This window comes from Astyanax mexicanus, chromosome 3 (assembly GCF_023375975.1).
Source record: "Astyanax mexicanus isolate ESR-SI-001 chromosome 3, AstMex3_surface, whole genome shotgun sequence".
Taxonomy (NCBI): domain Eukaryota; kingdom Metazoa; phylum Chordata; class Actinopteri; order Characiformes; family Acestrorhamphidae; genus Astyanax; species Astyanax mexicanus.
In genome coordinates, this window is record NC_064410.1 from 62,195,392 (window position 1) to 62,222,780 (window position 27,389).

Sequence of the window (27,389 nt, forward strand, 5' to 3'; positions counted from 1 at the left end):
TAACCTGGAATCGGATTCATCAGCTCTGAAAGAAGACCGCATCACACCCGCCCAGTTTAAAATAGCAGTAATCAGGTTTGGTTGTGGTTAGTAGTGAAATTAAACTCAGCTTCCCAAAAAGTGATTAATCACAGTTCACTCTCAGTTCACAGTTCACTCAGTTCACTATTAAGATATGAACGTGCCAAAGTCAGAGCTCACCTGCTTCTTAAAGGAAATGACAACTGGCACACTGATTGGTTTATTTCACATTATGCCCAAAATTAACGACATTCTTAATTAATTAAGAAAATTAGTTAATCACTTTTGCACGTTTTGAGAAGCGCAAGGAGTTTTTTTGTGCCCTCACGATACCAAACACACACCGACACACTCTAAATCCAGCTAAGTCACAACCTATAATCTAAATATATCATTTTTGGATTTTTGGTTTGTTTTTGTTTCTTGCTGCATCAAGAAATTCAATCATGATCATATCAGTGTTATTATTACTTGATGTTGGAGGTTTTGTGTTCTCAAAAACAAGAAATAAAAGTGATTGCGGAGGCGGTCCCACTTTCATTTCTACATTTATTAGCTCTCTTCTAGACACAAGTTCTGTATTCTGTGGTAGCATTAGGGTTTCTTAGGATTTACAGTGGAACTCATTGTGATGGAAACTCTGTTAAGCTGTTACTTATCATTCATAATTGATTTTATTACTTTTTATGACTAGTATATATTGTGGCATGCAGGGTTTAATATAAAATCAGTCTAGCCTTTGCAGCTACAACAGCTTCAACTCTTCAACAGGCTATAAACAAGGTTTAGGAGTGTGTTTATGGCCATTTTAACCATTCCTTTAGAAGCACATCCCCTGCTTAAACTCATCACAAAGTTGGTCTATCAGGTTGAGGTCGGGACTCTGGGCAGGCCAGTCCAGTTCTTCCTCTACAAAAAACTCGCTTAATTAATCAATTACCCGTATAGAAACAGGAAGAGGCCGTCCCAAAACTGTTTCTGCAAAGTAGAAAGCGTGAAACTGTCTAAAATATTTTGGTATTCTAAAGCATTAAGTGTTCAATTCACTGGAAGTAAGGTGCTGATCACAGCTTCCAAAAAACAACCCCATACCATGATCCCCCCTCTACCAAACTTTACACCTGCACTGAAAAAAAATGATGCGTAAAATTTACTTCAAAAGAAGTTTCGCAACTTTCTGCATTTGTTTTTTTTAAAGTAAATTTAATTTCAGATAAATTAAAGTAACTTCAGCTCGGTTTTTGAGATTTAAATGTTACACAGAGTAAATAAGTGAACTGAACTTCAGTCAATCCTTTCTTTTAGTAAACTTTACTTCATTTATTTTTACTGAATCAATCCTTTCTTTTAGTAAACTTTACTTCATTTATTTTTACTGAATCAATCCTTTCTTTTAGTAAACTTTACTTCATTTATTTTTACTGAATCAATCCTTTCTTTTAGTAAACTTTACTTCATTTATTTTTACTGAATCAATCCTTTCTTTTAGGAAACTTTACTTCATTTATTTTTACTGAATCAATCCTTTCTTTTATTAAACTTTACTTCATTTATTTTATTGAATCAATCCTTTCTTTTAGTAAACTTTACTTCATTTATTTTCACTGAATCAATCCTTTCTTTTAGTAAACTTTACTTCATTTATTTTCACTGAATCAATCCTTTCTTTTAGTAAACTTTACTTCATTTATTTTTACTGAATCAATCCTTTCTTTTAGTAAACTTTACTTAATCTCTGCATACAATATTACCTAATCACAATTACTTCATTTATACAATATTACTGAAATGTAAATAACTTTAGTTAAAACACACATTCAAATATTTAGCAAAAGATTCAGCAAGAATAAATGAAGTAAAGTTTACTAAAAGAAGGGATTGATTTAAGTCTTGAAATTGAGTTGAAGTTACTTAAATTTATCTGAAATTAAATTTACTTAAAAAAAGCAAATGCAGAAAGTTGCGACACTTTTTTAAAGTTAATTTTACTCATGATTTTTTTTCAGTGTGGCAGACAGGTCAGACAGGTCATTCTACAGCTCTTCTGGAACCGCCAAACCCAGATTTATCCATTGGATTTGCCAGACAGAGCAGAAAGATACGTCACTTTTACCCAACGACTCTTACAGCACTGTCTGTTTATCAGACCTGCAGATGGAACTCCCGCATCCTCCACCTACATCAGGGGTATTTTAGGGTTTTTTACATCACGCTGTTCAGATTGTTCCAGTTCCTCCGCCTCTGTCAACCTGAAACTTTCACCTTTAAATACAGCAAACCAGAGCAGTGAAATATAAAGCATTTATTACACATCTGATCTGTTATATAAAATAAATACTCTGTGAAAAAGAGTATGAGAAAGTTAGAAAGTGTTCTACTGTGAGACGGTTGTGTAGACGTAGACGTGTGAAGGGTTTTAACACTGTCGCAGTGTGGTAGCACCGTTTACCACCTCTTAAATAAACAGGAAGCTGTGGTTTCACCTCTCTAAAGTAGTGCTGTAGAGCAGAGATGCACTACAGCTTCACTGGTGCTTCACTACTGATACAGAAATGATATGTGTTCAGGTACATTTCTGGTGTATTACTGTCGGAAATACAAATCAGAAAATACAGGAGCTCCACTGACTGAATAAAACCTAGACGCCAACAGTCGCCAACAGTCAGACGTTCATTGCTATCTTGGCAGCACAGAACAAACCCAGAATAGTAAATAAAATAACATTACTGTTCCCATAATAAATGAGCTGCTGGAGCTCCTTCTTCACAGCGTCAACCAGCAGCTCAGTTTCTTCTGCTGAGAAGAAGCGTTTGTTGGACACGTCCAGGTAGCTGCACCGTTAAAATAGCAATCCACCAAAGACAGAGCTCACCTGACCCTTAAAAAGAAGGATGAGCAAGTAAGTGACACTCTGATTGGTTTATTTCAGGTTACGCCCAAAATCAACCACACCCATGATTAATCAAGAGAATTAGTACGTCTTTTTTTGCGTTTTATGTTTTGTGAAATGTTATGTTACAGTGAAATATCACAGTAATTAAAATAATTTTATTAAATCTAAATACATATTCGAAACAGAACAAGAACAGCATGAACAATTCAACACGTCTTCAGCTACAGATCAAACACGTTTACACACTTTAAAAAATATTCAGTGGTTCAACTTAACTAACTGAAGTAAAGTTTACTAAAAAAGAAGATCAGTTCACTTATTTACTCTACTTAAATTTATCTGAAATTAAATTTACTTAAAAAAAGGAAAGGCAGAAAGTTGCAAAACTTTTAAGTCACTTTTACTCATCATTTTTAGTGCACCATATGACAATTTTAGTCTCTAAGACCGTAAACTAGTAATAAATGTAAATTTCTAGAAAAAATCTACAAAACCATATATATATATATATATATATTTGGAAAGATTAGAGTTGGTAGAATATAACCCAGTGATTTCCATTACTTAAATTTTATATATATTTTTTTAAAAACATTTTTATAGGCAAATATGTCAACCACCCCTATGTAGATGATATTGGTGTCAGTGGTTGTGACGTGAATATACAGGGTGATGAAGCATGGAAACTATTTCACAATGTGAGAAACGTCACTCTCTGTTCTGAATGGGAGAGATTAGAGTAGAAAGGAGGAAATGAGGTATTATAGTTCTACCCTATTTTGCACTAGTACTTCATTCAATAGTTCCTTCATCTACTGTTTACGTATCTTTTGCACTGCTGAATTTGAATCATTATATAACTGTGTATCTGCACTTTCTGTATGGCTGACATCAGTTATCCTCACTTTATGCACTTTATCAACTGGTGTTCACTGTCTATTGTTCAACTGCACTACCTCCATTCTACATTACACACACACCCACACTAAAGACACACTGTTTTTTTTACATTGTACATTCTATTTTCTATTTGATTGTATTTATATGTATCTTTATATTTTATTTTGTAACTTTGTGTATTATACCTGCTGCTGGATGTCTAGAATTTCCCCTCGGGGATCAATAAAGTTAGTTAGTTAGTGAGTGAGTGAGTGAGTGAGTGAGTGAGTGAGTGAGTGAGGGAGTGAGTGAGTAAATGAGTGAGTGAGTAAGTGAGTGAGTGAGGGAGTGAGTAAATGAGTAAGTGAGTGAGTGAGTGAGTGAGTAAGTGAGTAAGTGAGGGAGTGAGTGAGTGAGTGAGTGAGTAAATGAGTAAGTGAGTGAGTGAGTGAGTGAGTAAGTGAGTAAGTGAGGGAGTGAGTGAGTGAGTGAGTAAGTGAGTGAGTATGTGAGTGAGTGAGTGAGTAAGTGAGTGAGTAAGTGAGTGAGTGAGTAAGTGAGTAAGTGAGTAAGTGAGTAAGTGAGTGAGTGAGTGAGTGAGTGAGTAAATGAGTGAGTGAGTAAGTGAGTGAGTGAGGGAGTGAGTAAATGAGTAAGTGAGTGAGTGAGTGAGTGAGTAAGTGAGTAAGTGAGGGAGTGAGTGAGTGAGTGAGTGAGTAAGTGAGTGAGTGAGTATGTGAGTGAGTATGTGAGTGAGTAAGTGAGTGAGTGAGTGAGTGAGTAAGTGAGTGAGTGAGTGAGTGAGTGAGTGAGTGAGTGAGTGAGTGAGTAAGTGAGTGAGTAAGTGAGTGAGTGAGTAAGTGAGTGAGTGAGTAAGTGAGTGAGTGAGTGAGTGAGTAAGTGAGTGAGTGAGTAAGTGAGTAAGTGAGTAAGTGAGTGAGTGAGTAAGTGAGTGAGTAAGTGAGTAAGTGAGTGAGTGAGTGAGTAAGTGAGTGAGTGAGTGAGTAAGTGAGTAAGTGAGTGAGTGAGTAAGTGAGTGAGTGAGTAAGTGAGTGAGTGAGTAAGTGAGTGAGTGAGTAAGTGAGTAAGTGAGTAAGTGAGTGAGTGAGTAAGTGAGTGAGTAAGTGAGTGAGTGAGTGAGTAAGTGAGTGAGTAAGTGAGTGAGTGAGTAAGTGAGTGAGTAAGTGAGTGAGTGAGTGAGTAAGTGAGTGAGTAAGTGAGTGAGTGAGTAAGTGAATGAGTAAGTGAGTGAGTAAGTGAGTGAGTGAGTAAGTGAGTGAGTGAGTGAGTAAGTGAGTGAGTGAGTAAGTGAGTGAGTAAGTGAGTGAGTGAGTAATGAGTGAGTAAGTGAGTGAGTGAGTAAGTGAGTGAGTAAGTGAGTGAGTAAGTGAGTGAGTGAGTAAGTGAGTGAGTAAGTGAGTGAGTAAGTGAGTGAGTAAGTGAGTAAGTGAGTGAGTGAGTAAGTAAGTGAGTGAGTAAGTGAGTGAGTAAGTGAGTGAGTGAGTGAGTGAGTGAGTAAGTGAGTGAGTGAGTGAGTAAGTGAGTGAGTAAGTGAGTGAGTAAGTGAGTAAGTGAGTGAGTGAGTGAGTGAGTGAGTAAGTGAGTGAGTGAGTGAGTGAGTAAGTGAGTGAGTGAGTGAGTGAGTAAGTAAGTGAGTGAGTAAGTGAGTGAGTAAGTGAGTGAGTAAGTGAGTAAGTAAGTGAGTGAGTGAGTGAGTAAGTGAGTGAGTAAGGGAGTGAGTGAGTGAGTGAGTAAGTGAGTGAGTAAGTGAGTGAGTGAGTGAGTGAGTAAGTAAGTGAGTGAGTAAGTGAGTGAATGAGTGAGTGAGTGAGTGAGTAAGTGAGTGAGTAAGTGAGTGAGTGAGTAAGTGAGTGAGTGAGTGAGTAAGTGAGTGAGTGAGTAAGTAAGTGAGTGAGTAAGTGAGTGAATGAGTGAGTGAGTAAGTGAGTGAGTAAGTGAGTGAGTGAGTGAGTAAGTGAGTGAGTGAGTGAGTAAGTGAGTGAGTGAGTGAGTAAGTAAGTGAGTGAGTAAGGGAGTGAGTGAGTGAGTGAGTAAGTGAGTGAGTAAGTGAGTGAGTGAGTGAGTGAGTAAGTAAGTGAGTGAGTAAGTGAGTGAGTAAGTGAGTGAGTGAGTGAGTGAGTGAGTAAGTGAGTGAGTAAGTGAGTGAGTGAGTGAGTAAGTGAGTGAGTGAGTGAGTAAGTGAGTGAGTGAGTGAGTGAGTGAGTAAGTGAGTGAGTGAGTAATTGAGTGAGTGAGTAAGTGAGTGAGTGAGTAATTGAGTGAGTGAGTAAGTGAGTGAGTGAGTAAGTGAGTGAGTGGATCCATCCATCCATCTATCACTGTAACAGGAGTCCTGAGCAAAAAACAGGAATGATGCCTCCTGAAAACACATTTATGTATTTAAACATTTATTAATTTATTATTATCAGTCTTTTATGTGCCTCACCTCTTTAACCTGACTGATAAACTGCTGCTGTACAGTATATATGTGAAGAAACTGACTGGAAATAGATTTTAACAATATTTAATTAGAAAAGTGTATTTACTGAAGGAAACACAGGAAGTGGTTCCTGCTCCCATGTAGTTGCTAGGCTGTTGCTATGAGGTTGCAGTGGTATTCCAGGGCGGTTCTATAGGTTTCTACGTTGGTACTACGTTGGTACTTTGTTTGTGTCTATAGCGCTATAGTTACCATGATATTTCTAAGTGGTTGCAAAGGTATCCCAGGTGGTGATACTGGTGTTGCTAAGTGGTTGCTATTGTTTAATAATGTTGTTTCTAAGATAATTTAAAATGTTTGTAAGGCGCTTACTGTGGTATCCCAGGTGTTCGCAGTCACACTGCTATGTGGTTGCTATGGTATACCGTGGTTGGTATGTAATTACTATGGTATACCAGGGGGTTGCAAATGTGTTGCAGTGATGTTGCTATGGTATACCAATTGGTTGCAATGGTGTTGCTGTCAGACAATTCACATCTTATGACTTCATGCACACTTCTCAAAATGTTTACTTCAGAATAAGAGTGTATCTTATCATATTGTAAACATTGTTATATTGTTATAATTTTTAAATTATTACATTCAAATAGAATGAAATAGTCAAAACAAAATAACCAGTTTTTTGTATATACTACATCCTTTCATTAATATGGCCTTTGGGACTTTTATTATGAAGCTCAATATGGCAGATTAGCCATAATGGCTATCAGCTAACTGATGATGCTAACAGTTTTCTGAGATTAATTAATGGCTGGTGTTTGATATATATATATATATATATATATATATATATATATATATATATATATATATATATATATATATATATATATATATATAAATGGCACTGTGATTCGATTAGTAGGTTCTGTGGTAATTAGTTATGTTAATTAATTTAAAATATTTCTAAAATTCAGACTGTGACAGGCAGAAATTAAAAAACATATATACAGTGCCTTGCAAAAGTATTCAACCCCCTTGAACTTTTCGACCTTTTGCCACATTTCAGGCTTCAAACATAAAGATATGAAATTATAATTTGTGGGAAACAATTTAGCTCCATCCATCTTCCCATCAATTTTAACCTTCTTCCCAAATCTGTTTCTGCTGAAGAAAAGCAGACCCAAACCATGATGCTGCCACCACCATGTTTCACAGTGGGGATGTGGGGTGTGTTCAGGATGACGAGCTGTGTTACTTTTACACCAAACATAATGTTTTGCATTGTGGCTAAAAAGTTCGGTTTTGGTTTTATCTGATCACAGCCCCTACTTCCACATGTTTGGTGTGTCTCCCAGGTGGCTTGTGGGAAACTTGAAATGAAAAATTTTTAATGGATATCTTTGAGAAATAGCTTTCTTCCTGCCACTCTTCCATAAAGGCCAGATTAGTGCAGTGTATGACTGACTGTTGTCCTATAGACTGATTCTTCTACCTCTGCTGTAGATCTCTGCAGTTCATCCAGAGTGATCATGGGTCTCTTGGCTGCATCTCTGATCAGTTCTCTCAGTCTTGTTTGAGCTGAAAGTTTAGAGGGACGTTCGGGTCTTGGTTAGTAGATTTGCGGTGGTCTGCTACTCCCTCCATTACAGTATGATCTCTTGCACGGTGCTGCTTGAGATTGAGTTTAAAGCTTGGGAAATCTTTTTGTATCCAAACCCGGCTTTAAACTTCTCCACAGCAGTATCTCGGAGCTGCCTGGTGTGTTTTTCCTTGGTCTTCATGATGCTCTCTGAGCTTTAACCTGAACTCTGAGACTCTGATCACAGAGCAGAAGCATTTATACAGAGACTTTATCACACACAGGTGATTCTATTTATTCAACATTAGTCATTCAGAGATCCTCACTGAACATCTGGAGTGAGTTTCAGCTGCACTGAAAGTAAAGGGGCTGATTAATAATATTGCACGGCCCACTTTTCAGTTTTTTATTAATAAAAAAAGTTAAAATATCCAATAAATTTGGTTCCACTTCATGATTTTGTTGCACTTGTTGTTAATGCTTTAAAAAAAAAAGACAATTTCATATCTTTATGTTTGAACCTGAAATGTGGCAAAAGATTGAAAAGTTTGTAGGGGGTCGAATACTTTTGCAAGGCACTGTAATATACGGCCCTTAAATGTTCTAACAGTAATAATTCAAAATGAACTGCTGCTTACAGACAAAATACTGCTATTTAAATAACTAATTATTCTAATTTATTACTTTATTATAAATATTTTAAACAATTGAATATTATCTGATGATTAAATAAATGAATAAATAAGTATTAAAGAGTTAAAATCTCCCTGTAATAAAGATGAATCAGTAAGAGATGCTGTAAATAAATTCTGTATACAGCTGAGAGGATGATGGGCTTCTTCCTGTTTGTCCGGTAAACAGGTCACAGGAAGGAAGATCAGTAACTGATTATAGAGAGTTTATTTCCTGTGGGTGAGACTCTTTCATTAATCCATTAAAACCATTAAAACCACGTAAACCACTTGGATGATGAGAGATGGATGATCACAAACCAACAAACCACCAAACTGAACTGCTTGATTTTTTGCACCAGGAGTAAAGCAGCATAAAGTTATCCAAAAGCAGTGTGTAAGACTGGTGGAGGAGAACATGATGCCAAGATGCATGAAAACTGTGATTAAAAACCACCAGGGTTATTCCACCAAATATTGATTTCTGAACTCTTAAAACTTTATGAATATGAACTTGTTTTCTTTGCATTATTTGAGGTCTGAAAGCTCTGCATCTTTTTTTTTTTTTGTTATTTCAGACATTTCTCATTTTCTGTAAATAAATGCTCTAAATGAGAATATTTTGATCCAGAATTTGGGAGAAATGTTGTCTGTAGTTTATAGAATAAAACAACAATGTTCATTTTACTCAAACATAAACCTACAAATAGCAAAATCAGAGAAACTGATTCAGAAACTGAAGTTGTAGTACTGCTGTACTACTGTCCCATGACTTTTGGCACATCAGTGTACATACATAAGCGTGTTAGTCAATGTTTCTGTATATTTACATTCAAAATAATCAGAAACACAACAAATAAAACACACACTTCTTCAGCATATTTACTTCTTAATTTTTTACTGACATTAGTATTTCATATAAGATCATTATTATCTTTCCTTTTACCAAATAAAACAATAGAGCAAGACACAAAGGGTTTATGTTTGAGTAAAATGAACATTGTTGTTTTATTCTATAAACTACAGACAACATTTCTCCCAAATTCCAAATAAAAATATTCTCATTTAGAGCATTTATTTACAGAAAATGAGAAATGTCTGAAATAACAAAAAAAAAAGATGCAGAGCTTTCAGACCTCAAATAATGCAAAGAAAACAAATTCATATTCATAAAGTTTTAAGAGTTCAGAAATAATCAATATTTGGTGGAATAACCCTGGTGGTTTTTAATCACAGTTTTTCATGCATGTTGGCATCATGTTCTCCTCCACCAGTCTTACACACTGCTTTTGGATGACTTTATGCTGCTTTACTCCTGGTGCAAAAATTCAAGCAGTTCACTTTGGTTTGATGGTTTGTGATCATCCATCTTCCTCTTGATTATATTCCAGAGGTTTTTAATTTTTAGTTTTATTAATACAGTATAAGTGGTGGTTGCTATGGTGTTGCTAAGTGATTGCTAAGCAGTTGCTAAGGTGTTGGTAGGTGGTTGCCTATGTGTTGCTATTGTATCCGTGGTGGTTGCTATGGTGTTGCTAAGCAGTTACTAGGTGGTTTGAACTCATCATTTTTAAGTGATATCTTATTTTTTTTTCCAGAGCTGTATATCAGTTTATTCATGTTAATAAATTATATAATACAGCTCTGTTTTTAGGTACAAATTACCATGGCCTCCGTACCGGGGAGTTTGTTTTAAGCCTTTAAATGAAAGCAAATAGAGTCCAAGCCTGTGTGTTTAATTTAAGAAAATCCCAGTTAAGAAAATCTCATTATTTTTTAGTTTTTAGTTTAAACACTTTATTTAAAGGCTGTCTACACATTCTTAAGCAATGAGTAGTATATTCATAAAGCCATATATGGACATTTGCCTATTAATCTCCTATTAATGACCTCATGACCTCAAATTCTAGGAATGATCTTTCTATTTAGAAAGAGAAATTCAGAGCAGAAATTCAGTAGAAGTGTGAATGTTTAATGTACTGGAAATGTTCTTTTATGCATTAAACCATAAATGAACGTCGCCTCGCTTTGCCAAACATTCACACAAAGCAATCCAGACTGTTCTCATACAGAGTTCCCCAATGGTGGAACAAACTACCTTCCACTACCAGATCAGGAGAATCTCTCGCTATCTTTAATAAACTCCTGAAGACAGAGCTCTTCAAAGAGCACTTACTCTCCTAACACCTCTAACTAACTACCTTCTACTACCAGATCAGGAGAATCTCTCACTATCTTTAATAAACTCCTGAAGACAGAGCTCTTCAAAGAGCACTTACTCTCCTAACACCTCTAACTAACTACCTTCTACTACCAGATCAGGAGAATCTCTCGCTATCTTTAATAAACTCCTGAAGACAGAGCTCTTCAAAGAGCACTTACTCTCCTAACACCTCTAACACACTAACTACTTCTAACCTCATTTCCTTCTTCCTCTCCTTCACTCCTCTGTCCCATTATCTCCCTTTGACCTCCTTTAATCCCTATCCAAAGATGTTTTACCTTTAAACTTATTTTACATTGTACTTGACTATTGTAAGTCGCTTTGGACAAAAGCGTCTGCCAAATGTAATGTAATGTAATGTAATGTAATGTAATGTAAACCTTTGAACTCTAGGCTGTTTTTTATGTGTTTTTTCTCCGTTTTTGTTTTCAGTTCCTCTTTCAGGTCTTATAACACAGTAATTATATCAGACAGACACATGCCCTGATCTCTTTTACTCCAGAAGACATACGGCTGCTCAAAAATACAATCATTTAAAATGTAAAAGGAAGCAGAATTGTTATTTTTCCTGGAACTGATCATGTTTTATGTTTTAGTCAAAATTGTATCAAGCACATGTTTTTTATTTATTTTTGTACTTATTTTTGAATCTATAGACTTTAAATATATTCACACCTAAGATATATTTTCAAAAATGTTTAGACTAGAGTGTTTATGAGTTGAAAGCATAAGAATATTGATGATTTGAGTTCATTACATGGTTTATTAATTATTACTTTGATAAAATACATGGAGAAACAGCATCAGACGGATTTATTTAATTTTTCTTGATAATCAATAATCACACCTCTAGGATACATGTAGATACTAAATCCTGACACTCAGAGCCAGGGTTGCCATGTTTGCGGTTTTCCCGCCAAATTGGGCTTGTTTTAAAATCCAGTCGCGGGTGAAAATTGAGGGGTAGTGGGCTGTACTTTTGAGAGAGAGAGAGAAATAGAGAAAGAGAGAGAGAGAGAGATCACAGTGTAACCAGAAATCACCAGGCGATGAAAAAAATGTTAAAGAGGAAAAAAGAGTGTAGGAGGGGCAAGAACATGAGTAAATGAGTAAATAAATGTCAGTTCTTTCTTTTTTTGTGCTAATTATGTTATTAGCAAATGTTCTTGACTGGGATATAAAACTGTTATAAAACAACTGATAAAACACTAATGTTACAATAATATTAACACATTTTTAAAATATAGCAATACTACTAAAAAAAAATAGTCGTACACTCATAGTGGTTTTGCCATTTGCTTCGAACGTGTGATAGACATATATTTTGGGCTATTTTAAGCTTCTGAAGGGCGGGTTTTAGACTGATTTTGGGCTGGATATTTTTGTTGGACCTGGCAACCCTGCTCAGAGCAGCCTATGCCTTTCACTATTTTAATCAGGACACAAAGAAAACTACAATATATAGAAAAATGTAAACTTTTTAGTCTAAATAAATAAAAATGTTTAGTGCAAAAATAATATGCAAGTAAAATAAAAACTATATAAAGTAGTGCGCACACCATACCTAGCTTTAGTTTGAGTAAAGCAGGTAGTTTCACAGTGTCTTTTTCTGTGGACACTTTTGAGTCTTTATTTACTGATATTATTTGGTTTTTGAAACATCATATAAATGTGTTTGAAGCACTAAAGGTAAATAATATTGGTTGGGGAAGGAGATTTTTCACTTTTTTAGGTGTTTTTGTTCTTAATGGGTTTCTTGTAGATTTAGCTTTACTGCACTGGGAAGCAGTAAGCTCCGCCCTTTCTAACCATATATGGATTTTGTTTATGTGTGAAGGAATTCCTGAGTAATTAGAGTTTTTCCGTGGTGGTTGCTATGGTGTTGCTAAGCAGTTACTAGGTGGTTGCAAATGTATTGCTAGAGTATCTGTGGTTGTTGCTATGGTGTTGCTAAGTGCTTGCTAAGGTGTTGGTAGGTGGTTGCTAAAAAGTGTTGCTATGGTATCTGTAGTGGTTTTTATGGTCTTGGTAAGTGGTTGCTAAGGCAATGCAATTGTATTTGTGGTGGTTGCTATGGTGTTGCTAAGCAGTTACTTGGTGGTTGCTAAGGTATTGCTACAGTATCTGTGGTGGTTGCTATGGTGTGGCTAAGTGGTTGCTAAGATGTTGCTAAACGGTTGCTAAGGTGTTGGTAGGTGGTTTTTAAAGTGTTGCTACGGTATCTGTGTTGGTTGCTATGGTGTTGGTAAGTGGTTGCAAATGTATTGCTAGAGTATCTGTGGTTGTTGCTATGGTGTTGCTAAGTGCTTGCTAAGGTGTTGGTAGGTGGTTGCTAAAAAGTGTTGCTATGGTATCTGTAGTGGTTTTTATGGTCTTGGTAAGTGGTTGCTAAGGCAATGCAATTGTATTTGTGGTGGTTGCTATGGTGTTGCTAAGCAGTTACTTGGTGGTTGCTAAGGTATTGCTACAGTATCTGTGGTGGTTGCTATGGTGTGGCTAAGTGGTTGCTAAGATGTTGCTAAACAGTTGCTAAGGTGTTGGTAGGTGGTTTTTAAAGTGTTGCTACGGTATCTGTGTTGGTTGCTATGGTGTTGGTAAGTGGTTGCTAAGGTGTTGCTTTGGTATCTGTGGTTGTTGCTATGGTGTTGCTAAGCAGTTACTAGGTGGTTGCTATGGTATTGCTACAGTATCTGCGGTCGTTCCTATGGTGTGGCTAAGTGGTTGCTAAGTGGTAAATATGTTTGAAGCACTAAAGGTAAATAATATTGGTTGGGGAAGGAGATCTTTAAACTTTTTTAGGTGTTTTTCTCTCAATGGGTTTCTTGTAGATTTAGCTTTACTGCACTGGGAAGCAGTAAGCTCCGCCCTTTCTAACCATATATGGATTATGTTTATGTGTGAAGGAATTCCTGAGTAATTAAGATGAGAAAACTAGATGCGGTTTTGGACGTAAAATCCGTACGCAGGGTTTTAAGGGTTAAATAAGAGTTTTTCACTCTCATAAACCGTATATATATATACCGTATATATATAAACCGTATATATATATATATATATATATATATATATATATATATATGACATTTTAAATGTAACAACCAACACTCATTCATGTTATATTAATACAATCTCATTTATTCACTGAGTAAAGTCACAAAATGTTCAGAAATATATAAATTATGCTTTATAAATGCTTTATTCAGTGATTATCAATGTGTTGTGAAGGTTAATATACAGTATTTGGATGCTTTTCATGCTGTTTTGGCTGATTTACTGCACTGTTCACTGTATTAAACTGTTGCTGGATTAAATTAACTTTACACTGTGATTATTCTCTGTTATTCTCTGTTAATCCACGCAAATTAAAAAATGTGCTGATGTTAGTTTTCTGATGTAATTCAAAGTAAAAACTAAAAAAACAGAAGAATTTCCTGCTAAAACTGAAAGAGAGCACGCTGACCTCTGTTTTTAAATGTTTAGAAGACGCTGTTTGGAGATAATAGTTCTGTATTTGAGGTTATCCAGAATTTCCTGTTTATCTAACAGAGCTAGAGCTGCAATATATATATATATATAACTATACCAGTCAAAAGTTTTACTACATAGTAAATGAATAGTGAAGTGATCTATTAGATTATGAAGGAACACATAAGGAATCATGTAGTAACTTAGCATTTAGGTGCTCTTATCTGGGGAAACTTGCAGTTTTTTGTGGTTCCTGATGAGTGCCAGTTTCATCATTATAATGCGTTTGATGGTCTTTGCAATGATTGCAGTAAACTTTCAAAGCTCTTGAAATTCTTCTTTTTGAATTAATTGACCTTCATTTCTTAAAGTATTTTTTAATCTTTATTTAATTAAGCAGTTGTTGCTTCTCATAACCTGGATTCGAACATTACTCAAATATTCACTATTCACTGTATACCTGTAACTCTACCTCTTCACTACTTTACTTTAACTGATGCTCTCAAACACTTTATTAAGAGACAAGAAATTCAAGTAATTAACTCTTGATGAGTTCAGCACAGCTGTTAACTGAGAGCCTGAATTCCAGGAGACTCTACCTCATAAAACTGACTGAGAAAATCCAGCAGAGATGTTCAAAACTGATCATCTAAACAAGAATGTAATGTTTTTTGTTTTTTCTTCATAGTTTGGATGAGTTTAGTTTTAATGTACAATACAGAACATTTTAAAATAATGAAAAACCACTGAATTTAAGGTATGTCCAAACTTTTGACTGGTAGAAATTTAAATAAAAGTTAATGAAGAAAAATATATTTTATTCCAATTAATTTAGGATTATTTATATTTGTAAGAAATTTTGATACAATACAAAAAAAACAACTGCCTGATTCACATCACTGAGAAAAGTGAAAATTACAAATAATAAGATAAAACCTTTTAGAAAAGTAATTATCTATTAATAACCGATAATGATGCTTTCATTTATTTATTGATTTGTTTTGTATCTTATTTTATCTCATATAATATTCATATATTATTTTATTAAAAAGCTCTGTCTTTAGCAATATATATATATATATAATTTTCTTTGACAATCCATTCACTGTGTATCGGTTTGGCTTTATTGTAAATGAGGGCCACCCTCAACGTGCTCTGAGTTTATATAAAGGCTGATTGATTAATTGATTGATTGATTGATTAGTTGATTGATTGATTATCAGTATTATAAAGTGTGTACTGAGATACTGGATGCAGTTGGTGTATCATAACTGAAGCAGAACATGCTGCTAATGACCCAATAACCCCGATCTTCCCTTTATATATAAATAAACAGCCCACAGAGCAGCCTGCACAATTTACACAACTTACACAACATTTCACTACAAACCACACCGCAGTACCATCACAGCACTTACTCAGCTGCAGAAACTGCAGTGCAGACTCGCGGCTGGTTGCTATGTTGTTGCTAGGTTGTTGTTAAGGCGTTGCTATTGTATCCGTGGTGGTTGCTATGGTGTTGCTAAGCAGTTACTAGGTGGTTGCAAAGGTATTGCTAGAGTATCTGTGGTTGTTGCTATGGTCTTGCTAAGTGCTTGCTAAGGTGTTGGTAGGTGGTTGCTAAAGTGTTGCTATGGTATCTGTGGTGTTTTTTATGGTATTGGTAAGTGGTTGCTAAGGCAATGCAATTGTATTTGTGGTGGTTGCTATGGTGTTGCTAAGCAGTTACTTGGTGGTTGCTAAGGTATTGCTACAGTATCTGTGGTGGTTGCTATGGTGTTGCTAAGCAGTTACTAGGTGGTTGCAAAGGTATTGCTAGAGTATCTGTGGTTGTTGCTATGGTCTTGCTAAGTGCTTGCTAAGGTGTTGGTAGGTGGTTGCTAAAGTGTTGCTATGGTATCTGTGGTGGTTTTTATGGTATTGGTAAGTGGTTGCTAAGGCAATGCAATTGTATTTGTGGTGGTTGCTATGGTGTTGCTAAGCAGTTACTTGGTGGTTGCTAAGGTATTGCTACAGTATCTGTGGTGGTTGCTATGGTGTTGCTAAGCAGTTACTAGGTGGTTGCAAAGGTATTGCTAGAGTATCTGTGGTTGTTGCTATGGTCTTGCTAAGTGCTTGCTAAGGTGTTGGTAGGTGGTTGCTAAAGTGTTGCTATGGCATCTGTGGTGGTTTTTATGGTATTGGTAAGTGGTTGCTAAGGCAATGCAATTGTATTTGTGGTGGTTGCTATGGTGTTGCTAAGCAGTTACTTGGTGGTTGCTAAGGTATTGCTACAGTATCTGTGGTGGTTGCTATGGTGTTGCTAAGCAGTTACTAGGTGGTTGCAAAGGTATTGCTAGAGTATCTGTGGTTGTTGCTATGGTCTTGCTAAGTGCTTGCTAAGGTGTTGGTAGGTGGTTGCTAAAGTGTTGCTATGGTATCTGTGGTGGTTTTTATGGTATTGGTAAGTGGTTGCTAAGGCAATGCAATTGTATTTGTGGTGGTTGCTATGGTGTTGCTAAGCAGTTACTTGGTGGTTGCTAAGGTATTGCTACAGTATCTGTGGTGGTTGCTATGGTGTGGCTAAGTGGTTGCTAAGATGTTGCTAAATGGTTGCTATGGTGTTGGTAAGTGGTTGCTAAGGTGTTGCTTTGGTATCTGTGGTTGTTGCTATGGTGTTGCTTAGCAGTTACTAGGTGGTTGCTATGGTAATGCTACAGTATCTGTGGTCGTTCCTATGGTGTTGCTAAGTGGTTGCTAGGTGGTTTCTAATGTGTTGCTAAGGTACCCGTGGTGGTTGCTATGGGGTTGGTAAGTGGTTGCTAAAGTGTTGCTTTGGTATCTGTGGTGGTTGCTATGGTGTTGGTAAGTGGTTGCTAGGTGGTTTCTAATGTGTTGCTAAGGTACCCGTGGTGGTTGCTATGGGGTTGGTAAGTGGTTGCTAAAGTGTTGCTTTGGTATCTGTGGTGGTTGCTATGGTGTTGGTAAGTGGTTGCTAGGTGGTTTCTAATGTGTTGCTAAGGTACCCGTGGTGGTTGCTATGGGGTTGGTAAGTGGTTGCTAAAATGTTTAGTTTTTTTAAATTCATATTTTCTGAAGATATACGTACGACACAACGTAGTAAAGATGTTTAGTGCGCTCAGTCACTGAACTAAACGTGCAGAATATGATGTAACACACACATTAAGCTTGGTTGAAGGCTTTGGTCTGGACTTTATGAGGTGAAAACAGCATAAATTGTTGGATCTTTGGTCGATATTTTGCAATTATTGAAAACATACAGGAAATAATTAGGAATTATTAGTTATTTGGTTGAAAATCGCAAACAAAAAAGCTTTTTCCATTTTTGACTGAATAAGAGAAAAGACATACATATATATATATTTTTTTACATTGAAAAGCAAGACAAATATATATATATAAATATATATATTAAAGCTATTAATTAAAGCTAGTAATCAGTGTTCAGGTTTGTACCAAATGCCTGATTTGTTCTATTTAGTTTTCAGCCAAAAACTGCATTTTTTTACATTATGATCAATGTAAAATGGTAAAATGCCCATACAATACACCGGAGTATTAATGCAATTACTGCACACCAATTAAATATTTATAACAATAATTAAAACAATAATTTTTGTATCATTTAGACCTCAGTAAACGTCTGTTTAATATTTATTTAGTGTTGCCCACTTGGTGTCTCAAATGTCCAACACATCTACAGCTTTCCCCCAGTTCAGATCCAGTGCAGCACTCAGGGAAAGTCCTGGTTTCGTCACCACAGTAAAGGGAAGTCCAGTTTGCTGAAGCCGGGATCTTTCCTCAGCTCCCAGTACGTGCCGTTGCTCAGCCACGCGTCATCCTCCGACCGCCTGCCCAGAAATCAAACACAAAGAGTCAGAAATGTCCAGAATTTTGAAAATATGAAGCCCAGTATTGCACACAGCTACACTCATACTCAGATCTTACGCACTTGAAGAAGCGAGGGGCGTGGCTCATGTTGTTCTCCTGTAGGACACGCCTCCTCTCCCTCTGCAGAGCCTCGATTCGCTCCTTCTGTTCTTCAGCCGCCGAGACGTTCCCCTCCTCCAATAACCTGCGACAGAGTGAGGACAGTGCGGTTACTGTGTGTTACAGGTTTATGTTTGAGTAAAATGAACATTGTTGTTTTATTCTATAAACTACAGACAACATTTCTCCCAAATTCCACATAAAAATATTCTCATTTAGAGCATTTATTTACAGAAAATGAGAAATGGCTGAAATAACAAAAAAAAAAAGATGCAGAGCTTTCAGACCTCAAATAATGCAAAGAAAACAAGTTCATATTCATAAAGTTTTAAGAGTTCAGAAATAATCAATATTTGGTGGAATAACCCTGGTTGGTTTTTAATCACAGTTTTCTTCATGCATTTTGGCATCATGTTCTCCTCCACCAGTCTTACACACTGCTTTTGGATAACTTTATGCTGCTTTACTCCTGGTGCAAAAATTCAAGCAGTTCAGTTTGGTGGTTTGATGGTTTGTGATCATTCATCTTCCTCTTGATTATATTCCAGAGGTTTTTAATTTGGTAAAATCAAAGAAAATCATAATTTTTAAGTTCTCTCTTATTTTTACTTACGTTATGAGGTGAAAACAGCATAAATTGTTGGATCTTTGGTCGATACGTTGCAATTATTGAAAACGTACAGGAAACAATTAGGAATTATTAGTTATTTGGGTGAAAATCACAAAACAAAAAAGCTTTTTCCATTTTTGGCTGAATAAGAGAAAATATTAAAAATTTTACATTGAAAAGCAAGACAAATATATATCAAAGCCACTAATTAAAGCTAGTAATCAGTGTTCAGTTTTGTACCCAATGCCTGATTTGTTCAATTTCGTTTTCAGCCAAAAACTGCAACTTTCTTTACATTATGGTCAATGTAAAATGGTAAAATGCCCATATAATACACCGGAGTACGACTGTAATTACTCAACTTTCACAGAGCTCTATCACAGTAAATATTACTTCAGCGAGTCACGATAAATGACCAATCAGTGCTTTAATAACTGACTTCATAAAGTTTATGTGTATATACAGTTTATATACAGTGGCTTGCAAAACTGCACTGACTTTAGACTTGATAATAAAACACAGTGGATCAACAGCAGCAGATGACAGACATGTCTCTCCAATCCATCACTGATCATCAGTAAATTTTACATTTCATTTAAAGTAAATGAAGGGAGCAGAGTCTGGAGGAAGAGTGGAGAGACACACAGTCCAAACTGCTCGAGGTCTAGTGTGTAACTGCGTGCTTTTACTTTTATGGAGACACGGATTTCATTTTCCAGCAGGATTTGGCACTTCGCTGGACGTATATGAGATAATAAGACACTGAAGACAATGTATAAAGCCTGAAGACTGATTAAGTGAATGAGTTTGGTATTGATGGGGGGATTAACATGGGGGGACGACAGGACCAGTAAGGAAACAGTGTGTGTGTGTGTGTGTGTGTGTGTGTGTGTGTGTGTGTGTGTGTACCTCTGGTCTGGCCTAAAGCGAGTGTCTGTTGGAGGTAAGAAGGGTTTGATGTTCTCGTCCAACTCGTTTAACTCAATCGCAAACTGAGTAAATCCATAGAACTGCTCATGATCCTCCGGCATGGGATCTACACACACAGACACAGGTCCTGATGAGTGCCAGTTTCATCATTATACCGTTTTTGATGGTCTTTGCAGTGACTGCACTTGAGGATACTTTCAAAGCTCTTGAAATTCTTCTTTTCAGATTAACTGACTGATTTTCTTCCTTATTTAGATGAGTAGTTGTTGTTTCTCATAACCTGGATTCGAACATTACTCAAATATTCACTATTCACTGTATACATGTAACTCTACCTCTTCACTACTTTACTTTAACTGATGCTCTCAAACACTTTATTAAGAGACAAGAAATTCAAGTAATTAACTCTTGATGAGTTCAGCACAGCTGTTAACTGAAAGCCTGAATTCCAGGTGACTCTACCTCATAAAACTGACTGAGAAAATCCAGCAGAGATGTTCAAAACTGATCATCTAAACAAGAGGAGCTACTTTGAAGAATCTTAAATATAAAATATATTCTGGTTTACTTAACCAGCTGTAGATCACAATACACAATAAATACAATATATAATGTATAATAAACCTCCTGTATGTTTGTATTTTATGTAAAACAATAAAGAAATATTGTTATATATTGAAGTATAAACTCACTTGCTCTCCAGACGCACAGGGCTGAGGGCGGCTCTCCGAGGAACAGGGCCTCGTTCCATTTACCAAACAGAGAGTGAACCACTCGCCCTTCTGCATCAGTAACCACCGCCTCCACCTTATTAACCTTCAGACCCCGAGAACTCGCCTTAAACACACACACACACACACACACACATAATATACTTTATTTTATTTCACAGTCAAACATATTCATGGGTGAGTGAAGCACTTCCGTTTATTTACAGTACGCTTAGATTTCCAGATTTCCACTAAGGCTGGGTGCAGCAGCATTAGCATTAGCAGCTAACCAGTAGTGTTTTCCGGTAAGCCAGAGAGATATTAGCTAGTCGTTCGTCCCACGTAGCTTATTTTAACATTGTAAACACACAGACTACAGTCCGATATACTCTCCTCTGGACGGCGAAAGAACTAATGCTTAGTGCAGTTAGCGGCTAATGCTAATGCTGCTCCAGCAGTGCTAGCCAAGGTTAGCAGCAGGCTACAGGCTAATAATGCTCACCTCTGAACGACAAAAGAGCTAGAACTTAGCGCTAGGTATACCTAATGGCTAGGTGGCTAATGCTAATACTACCAGAGAACTAAACTGAAACTCCTGTATAACTCTGTACTTCAGCAGAGTGGCTTTACTGCTCCTTAATACCTGACTGGTAGAATTTATACATTATTATAAGGAGCACTGACAATGTTTGGGGAAATTAAAGGATTTTAACTGCACCTTATAGTGCGAAAAAAAACAAAACGTCATAAAACACAAGAATTTGATTATCGATCAACATTAACTATAGTTTATGAATAAAAGTATTTGTATATCTGTTTATTTATTGTTTCATCTGAAATTAAGAGTATTAAGAGTATTAAAACAGTTTATACTGCTTTTGTTGGAGTAACTGTCAGAGAAGTATTCTACCAATTTTTTTTCCCCAATCTCCAGTATTATGCAAATGTTTTAGGCCCCTGTGGGAATTTTAGTAAAGAAAAAACTTCTTATCTGTGCAGTAAGTGAGTTTATTATCTCAGTAAAACACATTACAGCAATTTTACAAAGAGCAGAAAAGGTTTTACAGCCCAATTTTCCTTAAAACAATCTCCTAATCTCTCCTCCTCATCTGAGTTTAATAGAGTTATTATTTCTAGTTCTCATCATATTAATCAACAGCTGGTTTGGTAAATTGATAAATTGGTAAATGTGGTAAATCAGGTGAGCTGCTGACGGAACTGAACATAATATTCACATGCTGGCTGAGGAGCATCCAGGAGAAATCTGGAATCTCTACACTTTGTTCTTCAGCTCGGCTCACAGGATATATAACAGTTAAAAATAGGAAATTCTTGATAAGTTTTACTGTATTAATGTTTATTTGAATCTGTTCAAATCATATGAGGATGAGTGTAATTTGCTTTGGTGCCTAAAACATTTGCACAGTACTGTATGTCTTAATAGGTTTGTCCCGATAATTATTTTTGTGTGGATGTTTCATCATTCCACAATTAATTGATGAACGATATTACTGTACATTTCAGACTGTTTTTTTTTTTTTGCAATTAACCTGACAGGCCTACATCCTACAGAAATTATATAAATAAAATATAAATACAATGTCTTAATGTTCCTGATCATTAATCGTTAATTGCACTTTTTTTTTGTTTTTAGAATTTATATGACAATAGATCATCTAGAGTAAAACAGATTATTTTCAGTTATTGTGACGGACCTACACATAAGGACAAATTCACAAATATACATTATTCTGTGTTCTTTATTCGTGTTCAGTACTACAGTGCTCCACTAGAGGGAGCTATAGGGTCAGGGAAATAATGTCTGTGGAGGAATGGACTCCAGAAAAGCTCTGAAGATATTTATCTGCACCAGATAGTCCTAATATATTGGCAGTACTTCTCTTCTACAGGGACTTGTATTAATGTTTTTTAGTAATAAATTATTACATTTTAGACTTTAGACAATGTTAGACAGTTCCACAGGGGTTCAGACAGATGTTCAGACAGGTGTTCAGACAGACGTTCAGACTGACGTTCAGACTGACGTTCAGACAGACGTTCAGACAGACGTTCAGACAGACGTTCAGACAGACGTTCAGACAGACGTTCAGACAGACGTTCAGACTGACGTTCAGACTGACGTTCAGACTGACGTTCAGACAGACAGTCAGACAGCGGTTCAGACAGACGTTCAGACAGACGTTCAGACAGACGTTCAGACTGACGTTCAGACTGACGTTCAGACTGACGTTCAGACTGACGTTCAGACAGACGTTCAGACAGACGTTCAGACAGACAGTCAGACGGGGGTTCAGACAGACGTTCAGACAGACGTTCAGACAGACGTTCAGACAGACGTTCAGACAGACGTTCAGACTGATTTTCAGACTGACGTTCAGACAGACGTTCAGACAGACGTTCAGACTGATGTTCAGACTGATGTTCAGACAGACAGTCAGACAGGGGTTCAGACGGGGGTTCAGACTGACGTTCAGACTGATGTTCAGACTGACGTTACGACAGACGCTACGACAGATGTTACGACAGACGTTACGACAGACGTTCAGACAGACGTTCAGACGGACGTTACGGCAGACGTTACGGCAGACGTTACGGCAGACGTTACGGCAGACGTTACGGCAGACGTTCAGACAGGGGTTCAGACAGGGGTTCAGACAGGGGTTCAGACAGGGGTTCAGACAGGGGTTCAGACGGGGGTTCAGACGGGGGTTCAGACGGGGGTTCAGACGGGGGTTCAGACGGGGGTTCAGACGGGGGTTCAGACAGACGTTTTTGGTGGTACCTTGTAGAAGGTAACTTTGCAGTGACCTGCGTTTTCTGCAGCCGCCCTGTTTCTGATGGTCATCTCTCCATAATGCTCAATCCACCTCTGACCACTCAGAATATTATGAATACAGGACGTCACTCTGTTCAGCTCATAATGATCCCCAAACCTGAGAGAGAGAGAGAGTGTAAGAGCAAGAGAAAAAGAGAGACAGCGAGAGAACATGAGAATGAGAGAGAAAGAGAGAGCGAATGAGAGAAAGAGCGAACGTGAGCGAGAAACAAAGAGAAAAAGAGAGAAAGAGCAGGCAAGAGACCATGAAAATAGTGAGAGAACATGTGAGAGTGAGTAAGAGAAAAAGAGAGGGAGCGAGCGAGAGGGAGGCTCAGAGAGAGCATGTGAGAGTGAGAGAGACCGAGCGAGCAAGAGAGAAAAGAAGGTGAGAGAGAGCGAGCAAGAGAGTGAGCGAGAAAGAGAAAAAAGAGAAAGTGAGAGTGCGAGAGTATACCGTTGAGATCAAGTGAGCAAGAGAGCGAACAAAAGAGAGAAAGAGAAGAGGTGAGAAAGTGCGAGAGAGAGCGAACGAGAGAGAGCATGTGTGAGAGTGAAAAAAGTGCAAGAGAGAGGGAGAGACAAAGAGAGCATGTGTGAGAGCGAGAGAGTGCGAGAGAGAAAGTGAGGGAGAGTGTGACAGAGAGAGCACAAGATTTTTAAGCATTTAAAGATCAGTATAAGAAACACAACACATGATTAAATTATCTGAATCGCAGCCCAGTTCAATTTGGGTTATATAACACTGGGCTGTGATACAGATTTGTGGAATAATGAGACGGACAGCATACTTATATTTATATTTACAATGAGCTTCATCAGTCTATTTTATTTTTATTTAACTTTATACAGAGAAACAGATACAGAACTACAGTCTGTAATTATAGAACTACACAGTGTCCTGTATTAAGATCATTTTGCACTACTATAATTAACACAGTTACTCTGGGTTACTTTGGAACTATTACTACTTTCTTTTGAGGACGTTTATCTGAATTTTTCATATAATATCTACAATATTGGTATAAGAAAGGAAAGTGAGGGGCAGAGTTAGGGATGGGGGGTTACCGTGGCAGCACTATGTGGGTGGTACCCATGGGCACGATCTCCATCGTCTTCCCCCAAAACTTGTTCTTCCACCGCACGTCTACAACAGAGAGGTTACACTGTACATCAGCACATACTGTACACTACCACTGTGTGTGTGTGTGTGTGTGTGTGTGTGTGTGTGTGCTCACCCTGCCACAGTGTGAAGTTCTTGGATTCGCAGTGGCACGCAGACACAGGGGGGTGGTGACTGACCTGAAACACACAAAAAAGGAGTATTTAATGCGAGAGTAACCCTATTCAGACGGAATTAGTTTCTCGGGGGGTTCTGGGGTAATTTTCTCTTTTATGTTTTTTTTTTTTTTTATCCTCTGTGATTTTATTCCCGTCCAGAACGATCATGTACGTGTTTTTCTCAGACGTCCTCTGAGAAACTTACTGAATTATCTACTGTTTTTCTCTGAACTCCGTGCTCCTCCGGTAATTTTAGGCCCGTCCGGGCGCACATCTCTGAGTTTCGTTTCCTCGCCTTTAATAAAATCGATATTTGTTCACTGCCGCGCACCGTAATTACACTTTGGGCACGCGTTTCAACATAGATCCATGTTAAAAACACTATATTGAGTGAAAATGCTACTGAACTCAATGTCATGTGATCGAGTCCGGATGCAGGAGTTTTATCACTGAGTAGAAGTGATGTAGAAGTGTGTGTGTGTGTGTGTGTGTGTTATACCTGCTCTGAGATGAAGCGGAAGCCCTTGTCTGGGCGCTCACACTCGTACGTTTCCCCCAGAATCGGGTTAAAGGGCTTCATGCCAGCTCTGGTGTAAGAGCATGCATACGCCGACACTGCAAACGCTGCTACATACACCTACAGACAGACAGATGGACAGACAGACAGACACAATATAAGTCTTTAGGGGGGAAACAGAGTTTGGCTGGACCGTTTTAAGGGCATTTTCACACCAGAAAATCTTTGTTACATTGTATACTAGGGGTGTAACGGTACGGTGGTAAAAATAAAGAGGCTGGTCATTCTGTATAGCCTCACCTTTATTAACTTCATAATAACAATGAATCTTCATTATAATCATGTTTAGTTGTTTGGGATGGAATATTGTAACGGGGCTCAAACTCTTTTATTAAATACTGAAACCAGGATTCTCTCTTACTGTCATCATGAGAGAATCCAACTTATAGATCTTGTTGGAACAAACAAACGATGAGCAACAAAAACAAACAGCATTACATTACTGATTAAACTACACATATTATTTCATAAGAATATTACTGGATGCATTTTAGTGTTTGAGTTCTTTATAAGGAATATTAATTAAATTATATCAGTGGTGTCAGTCACTTAAAAATGAATTAAAATCCTGATTATTTTTTTTAATGCTGAAATTTCCCAGTATAGTGTAGTGTGGTTTAGGTCTGGCAGACTAGAGCTTTTATACTGTATTATAATATCTCAGAGAGAAAGAGAGAAAGAGAGAGAGAGAGAGAAAGAGAGAAACAGAGAGGGAGAGAGACAGAGAGAGAGACAGAGAGAGACAGAGAGAGACAGAGAGAGACAGAGAGAGAGAGAGAAAGAGAGAAACAGAGAGAGACAGTGTGTGTGTGTGTGTGTGTGTGTTTTCTCACCATGCGCATGTCTGGATCGTGTGTGTGTGCGGCTGTGTCCAGCAGGTGGCAGTACTCCATCTCCTCACACAGTCTCTGCAGCGTGCTGATTGGCTCGTTGAGCTGGATGGGCATGGAGACTTTAGAGAGGTCTTTCCCGATGTTAGAGTATAGTATACTCCAGAGATTCACCCCCTCACTCACACACGCACTGGGTAAACGAGAGCGCCGGGGCATCACACTCACACTACTGCTGTCTGTAACACACACACACACACACACACACATTTATTAATAACTAAATAAATGCATTGTTTTCTTAACTGGGACATGTCATACCTCATATACCTTATACCTCTTAACTCTGGAATATAATCAAGAGGAAGATGGATGATCACAAGCCATCAAACCACCAAACTGAACTGCTTGAATTTTTGCACCAGGAGTAAAGCAGCATAAAGTTATCCAAAAGCAGTGTGTAAGACTGGTGGAGGAGAACATGATCCCAAGATGCATGAAAAAAAACTGTGATTAAAAACCAACCAGGGTTATTCCACCAAATATTGATTTCGGAACTCTTAAACTTCTGAAAGCTTTTTTGCATCTTTTTGTTATTTCAGTCATTTCTCATTTTCTGCTAATAAATGCTCTAAATGAGAATATTGTTATTTGGAATTTGGCAGAAATGTTGTCTGTATTTTATAGAATAAAACAACAATGTTCATTTTACTCAAACATAAACCTATAAATAGCAAAATCAGAGAAACTGATTCGGAAACTGAAGTGCTCTCTTATTTATTTTATCCAGAGCTGTATATTTTATACACACACACACACACACACAATATACAGTACACCTGTGGACACGGAAGTAATTCTCTGAATTCAAGAGTTCAGTCATTGGGATGTGCAAGCAAATCTTTTTGGCAATATAGTCCATATACAGGGGTTGAACAGTGAAACTGAAAAACCTGATTTTAGAGCACAATAATTTATTGTGGTGACGGACAGTTCTGGTGGAAACAGGAGAGTTGAGGTGCACATTGAATTCTGCGTGATTTGATCAGCCGTGGTTTTATGTTTTTTGGATACAATCCGGGTTAGCACCCGAACATCCCTTTCAGACAGCTTCCTCTTACAGCGTCCACAGTTAATCCTGTTGGATGTGGTTGGTCCTTCTTGGTGGTATGCTGACGTTACCCTGGATACCGTGGCTCTTGATGCATCACAAAAACTTGCTGTCTTGGTCACAGATGCTCCAGCAAGACGTGCACCAACAATATGTCCTCTTTTGAACTCTGGTATGTCTCCCATAATGTTATAGTGTGTATTGCAATATTTAGAGCAGAACTGTGCTCTTACCCTGCTAATTGAACCTTCACACTCTGCTCTTACTGGTGCAATAATGTGCAATTAATGAAGATTGAACACCAGGCTGCTCCAATTTAGCCATGAAACCTAAAATCCC

The 27,389-nt window shown here is 37.4% G+C and overlaps 2 protein-coding genes across 7 annotated transcripts in view; both read right to left on the reverse strand.

Annotated features, from left to right (window-relative positions):
- Positions 1-13,824: 13,824 nt before the first annotated feature.
- wu:fc38h03 (acetylcholinesterase collagenic tail peptide) overlaps positions 13,825-27,389 on the reverse strand; it is a 761,412-nt gene continuing 747,847 nt past the window's right edge. The window contains exon 20 of the mRNA XM_049475999.1: positions 13,825-14,592. The gene's annotated coding sequence lies outside the window, so the exon portion shown is untranslated. The remainder of the gene's footprint in view (positions 14,593-27,389) is intronic.
- The window catches only part of osbpl3a (oxysterol binding protein-like 3a), a 43,885-nt gene continuing 33,839 nt past the window's right edge, over positions 17,344-27,389 (reverse strand). For 5 of the 6 annotated variants that reach the window (XM_049475988.1, XM_049475989.1, XM_049475985.1 and 2 more), the window contains 9 exons: positions 25,943-26,178; positions 25,032-25,169; positions 24,490-24,553; positions 24,320-24,398; positions 23,219-23,369; positions 20,398-20,542; positions 19,685-19,811; positions 18,128-18,250; positions 17,344-18,026 (listed from right to left, as the gene is read on the reverse strand). In XM_049475988.1, coding sequence (XP_049331945.1) covers positions 17,930-18,026; positions 18,128-18,250; positions 19,685-19,811; positions 20,398-20,542; positions 23,219-23,369; positions 24,320-24,398; positions 24,490-24,553; positions 25,032-25,169; positions 25,943-26,178 — 1,160 coding nt within the window. In that variant the 3' untranslated portion in view covers positions 17,344-17,929. The remainder of the gene's footprint in view (positions 18,027-18,127; positions 18,251-19,684; positions 19,812-20,397; positions 20,543-23,218; positions 23,370-24,319; positions 24,399-24,489; positions 24,554-25,031; positions 25,170-25,942; positions 26,179-27,389) is intronic. The other variant, XM_049475990.1, reaches the window with a different exon arrangement.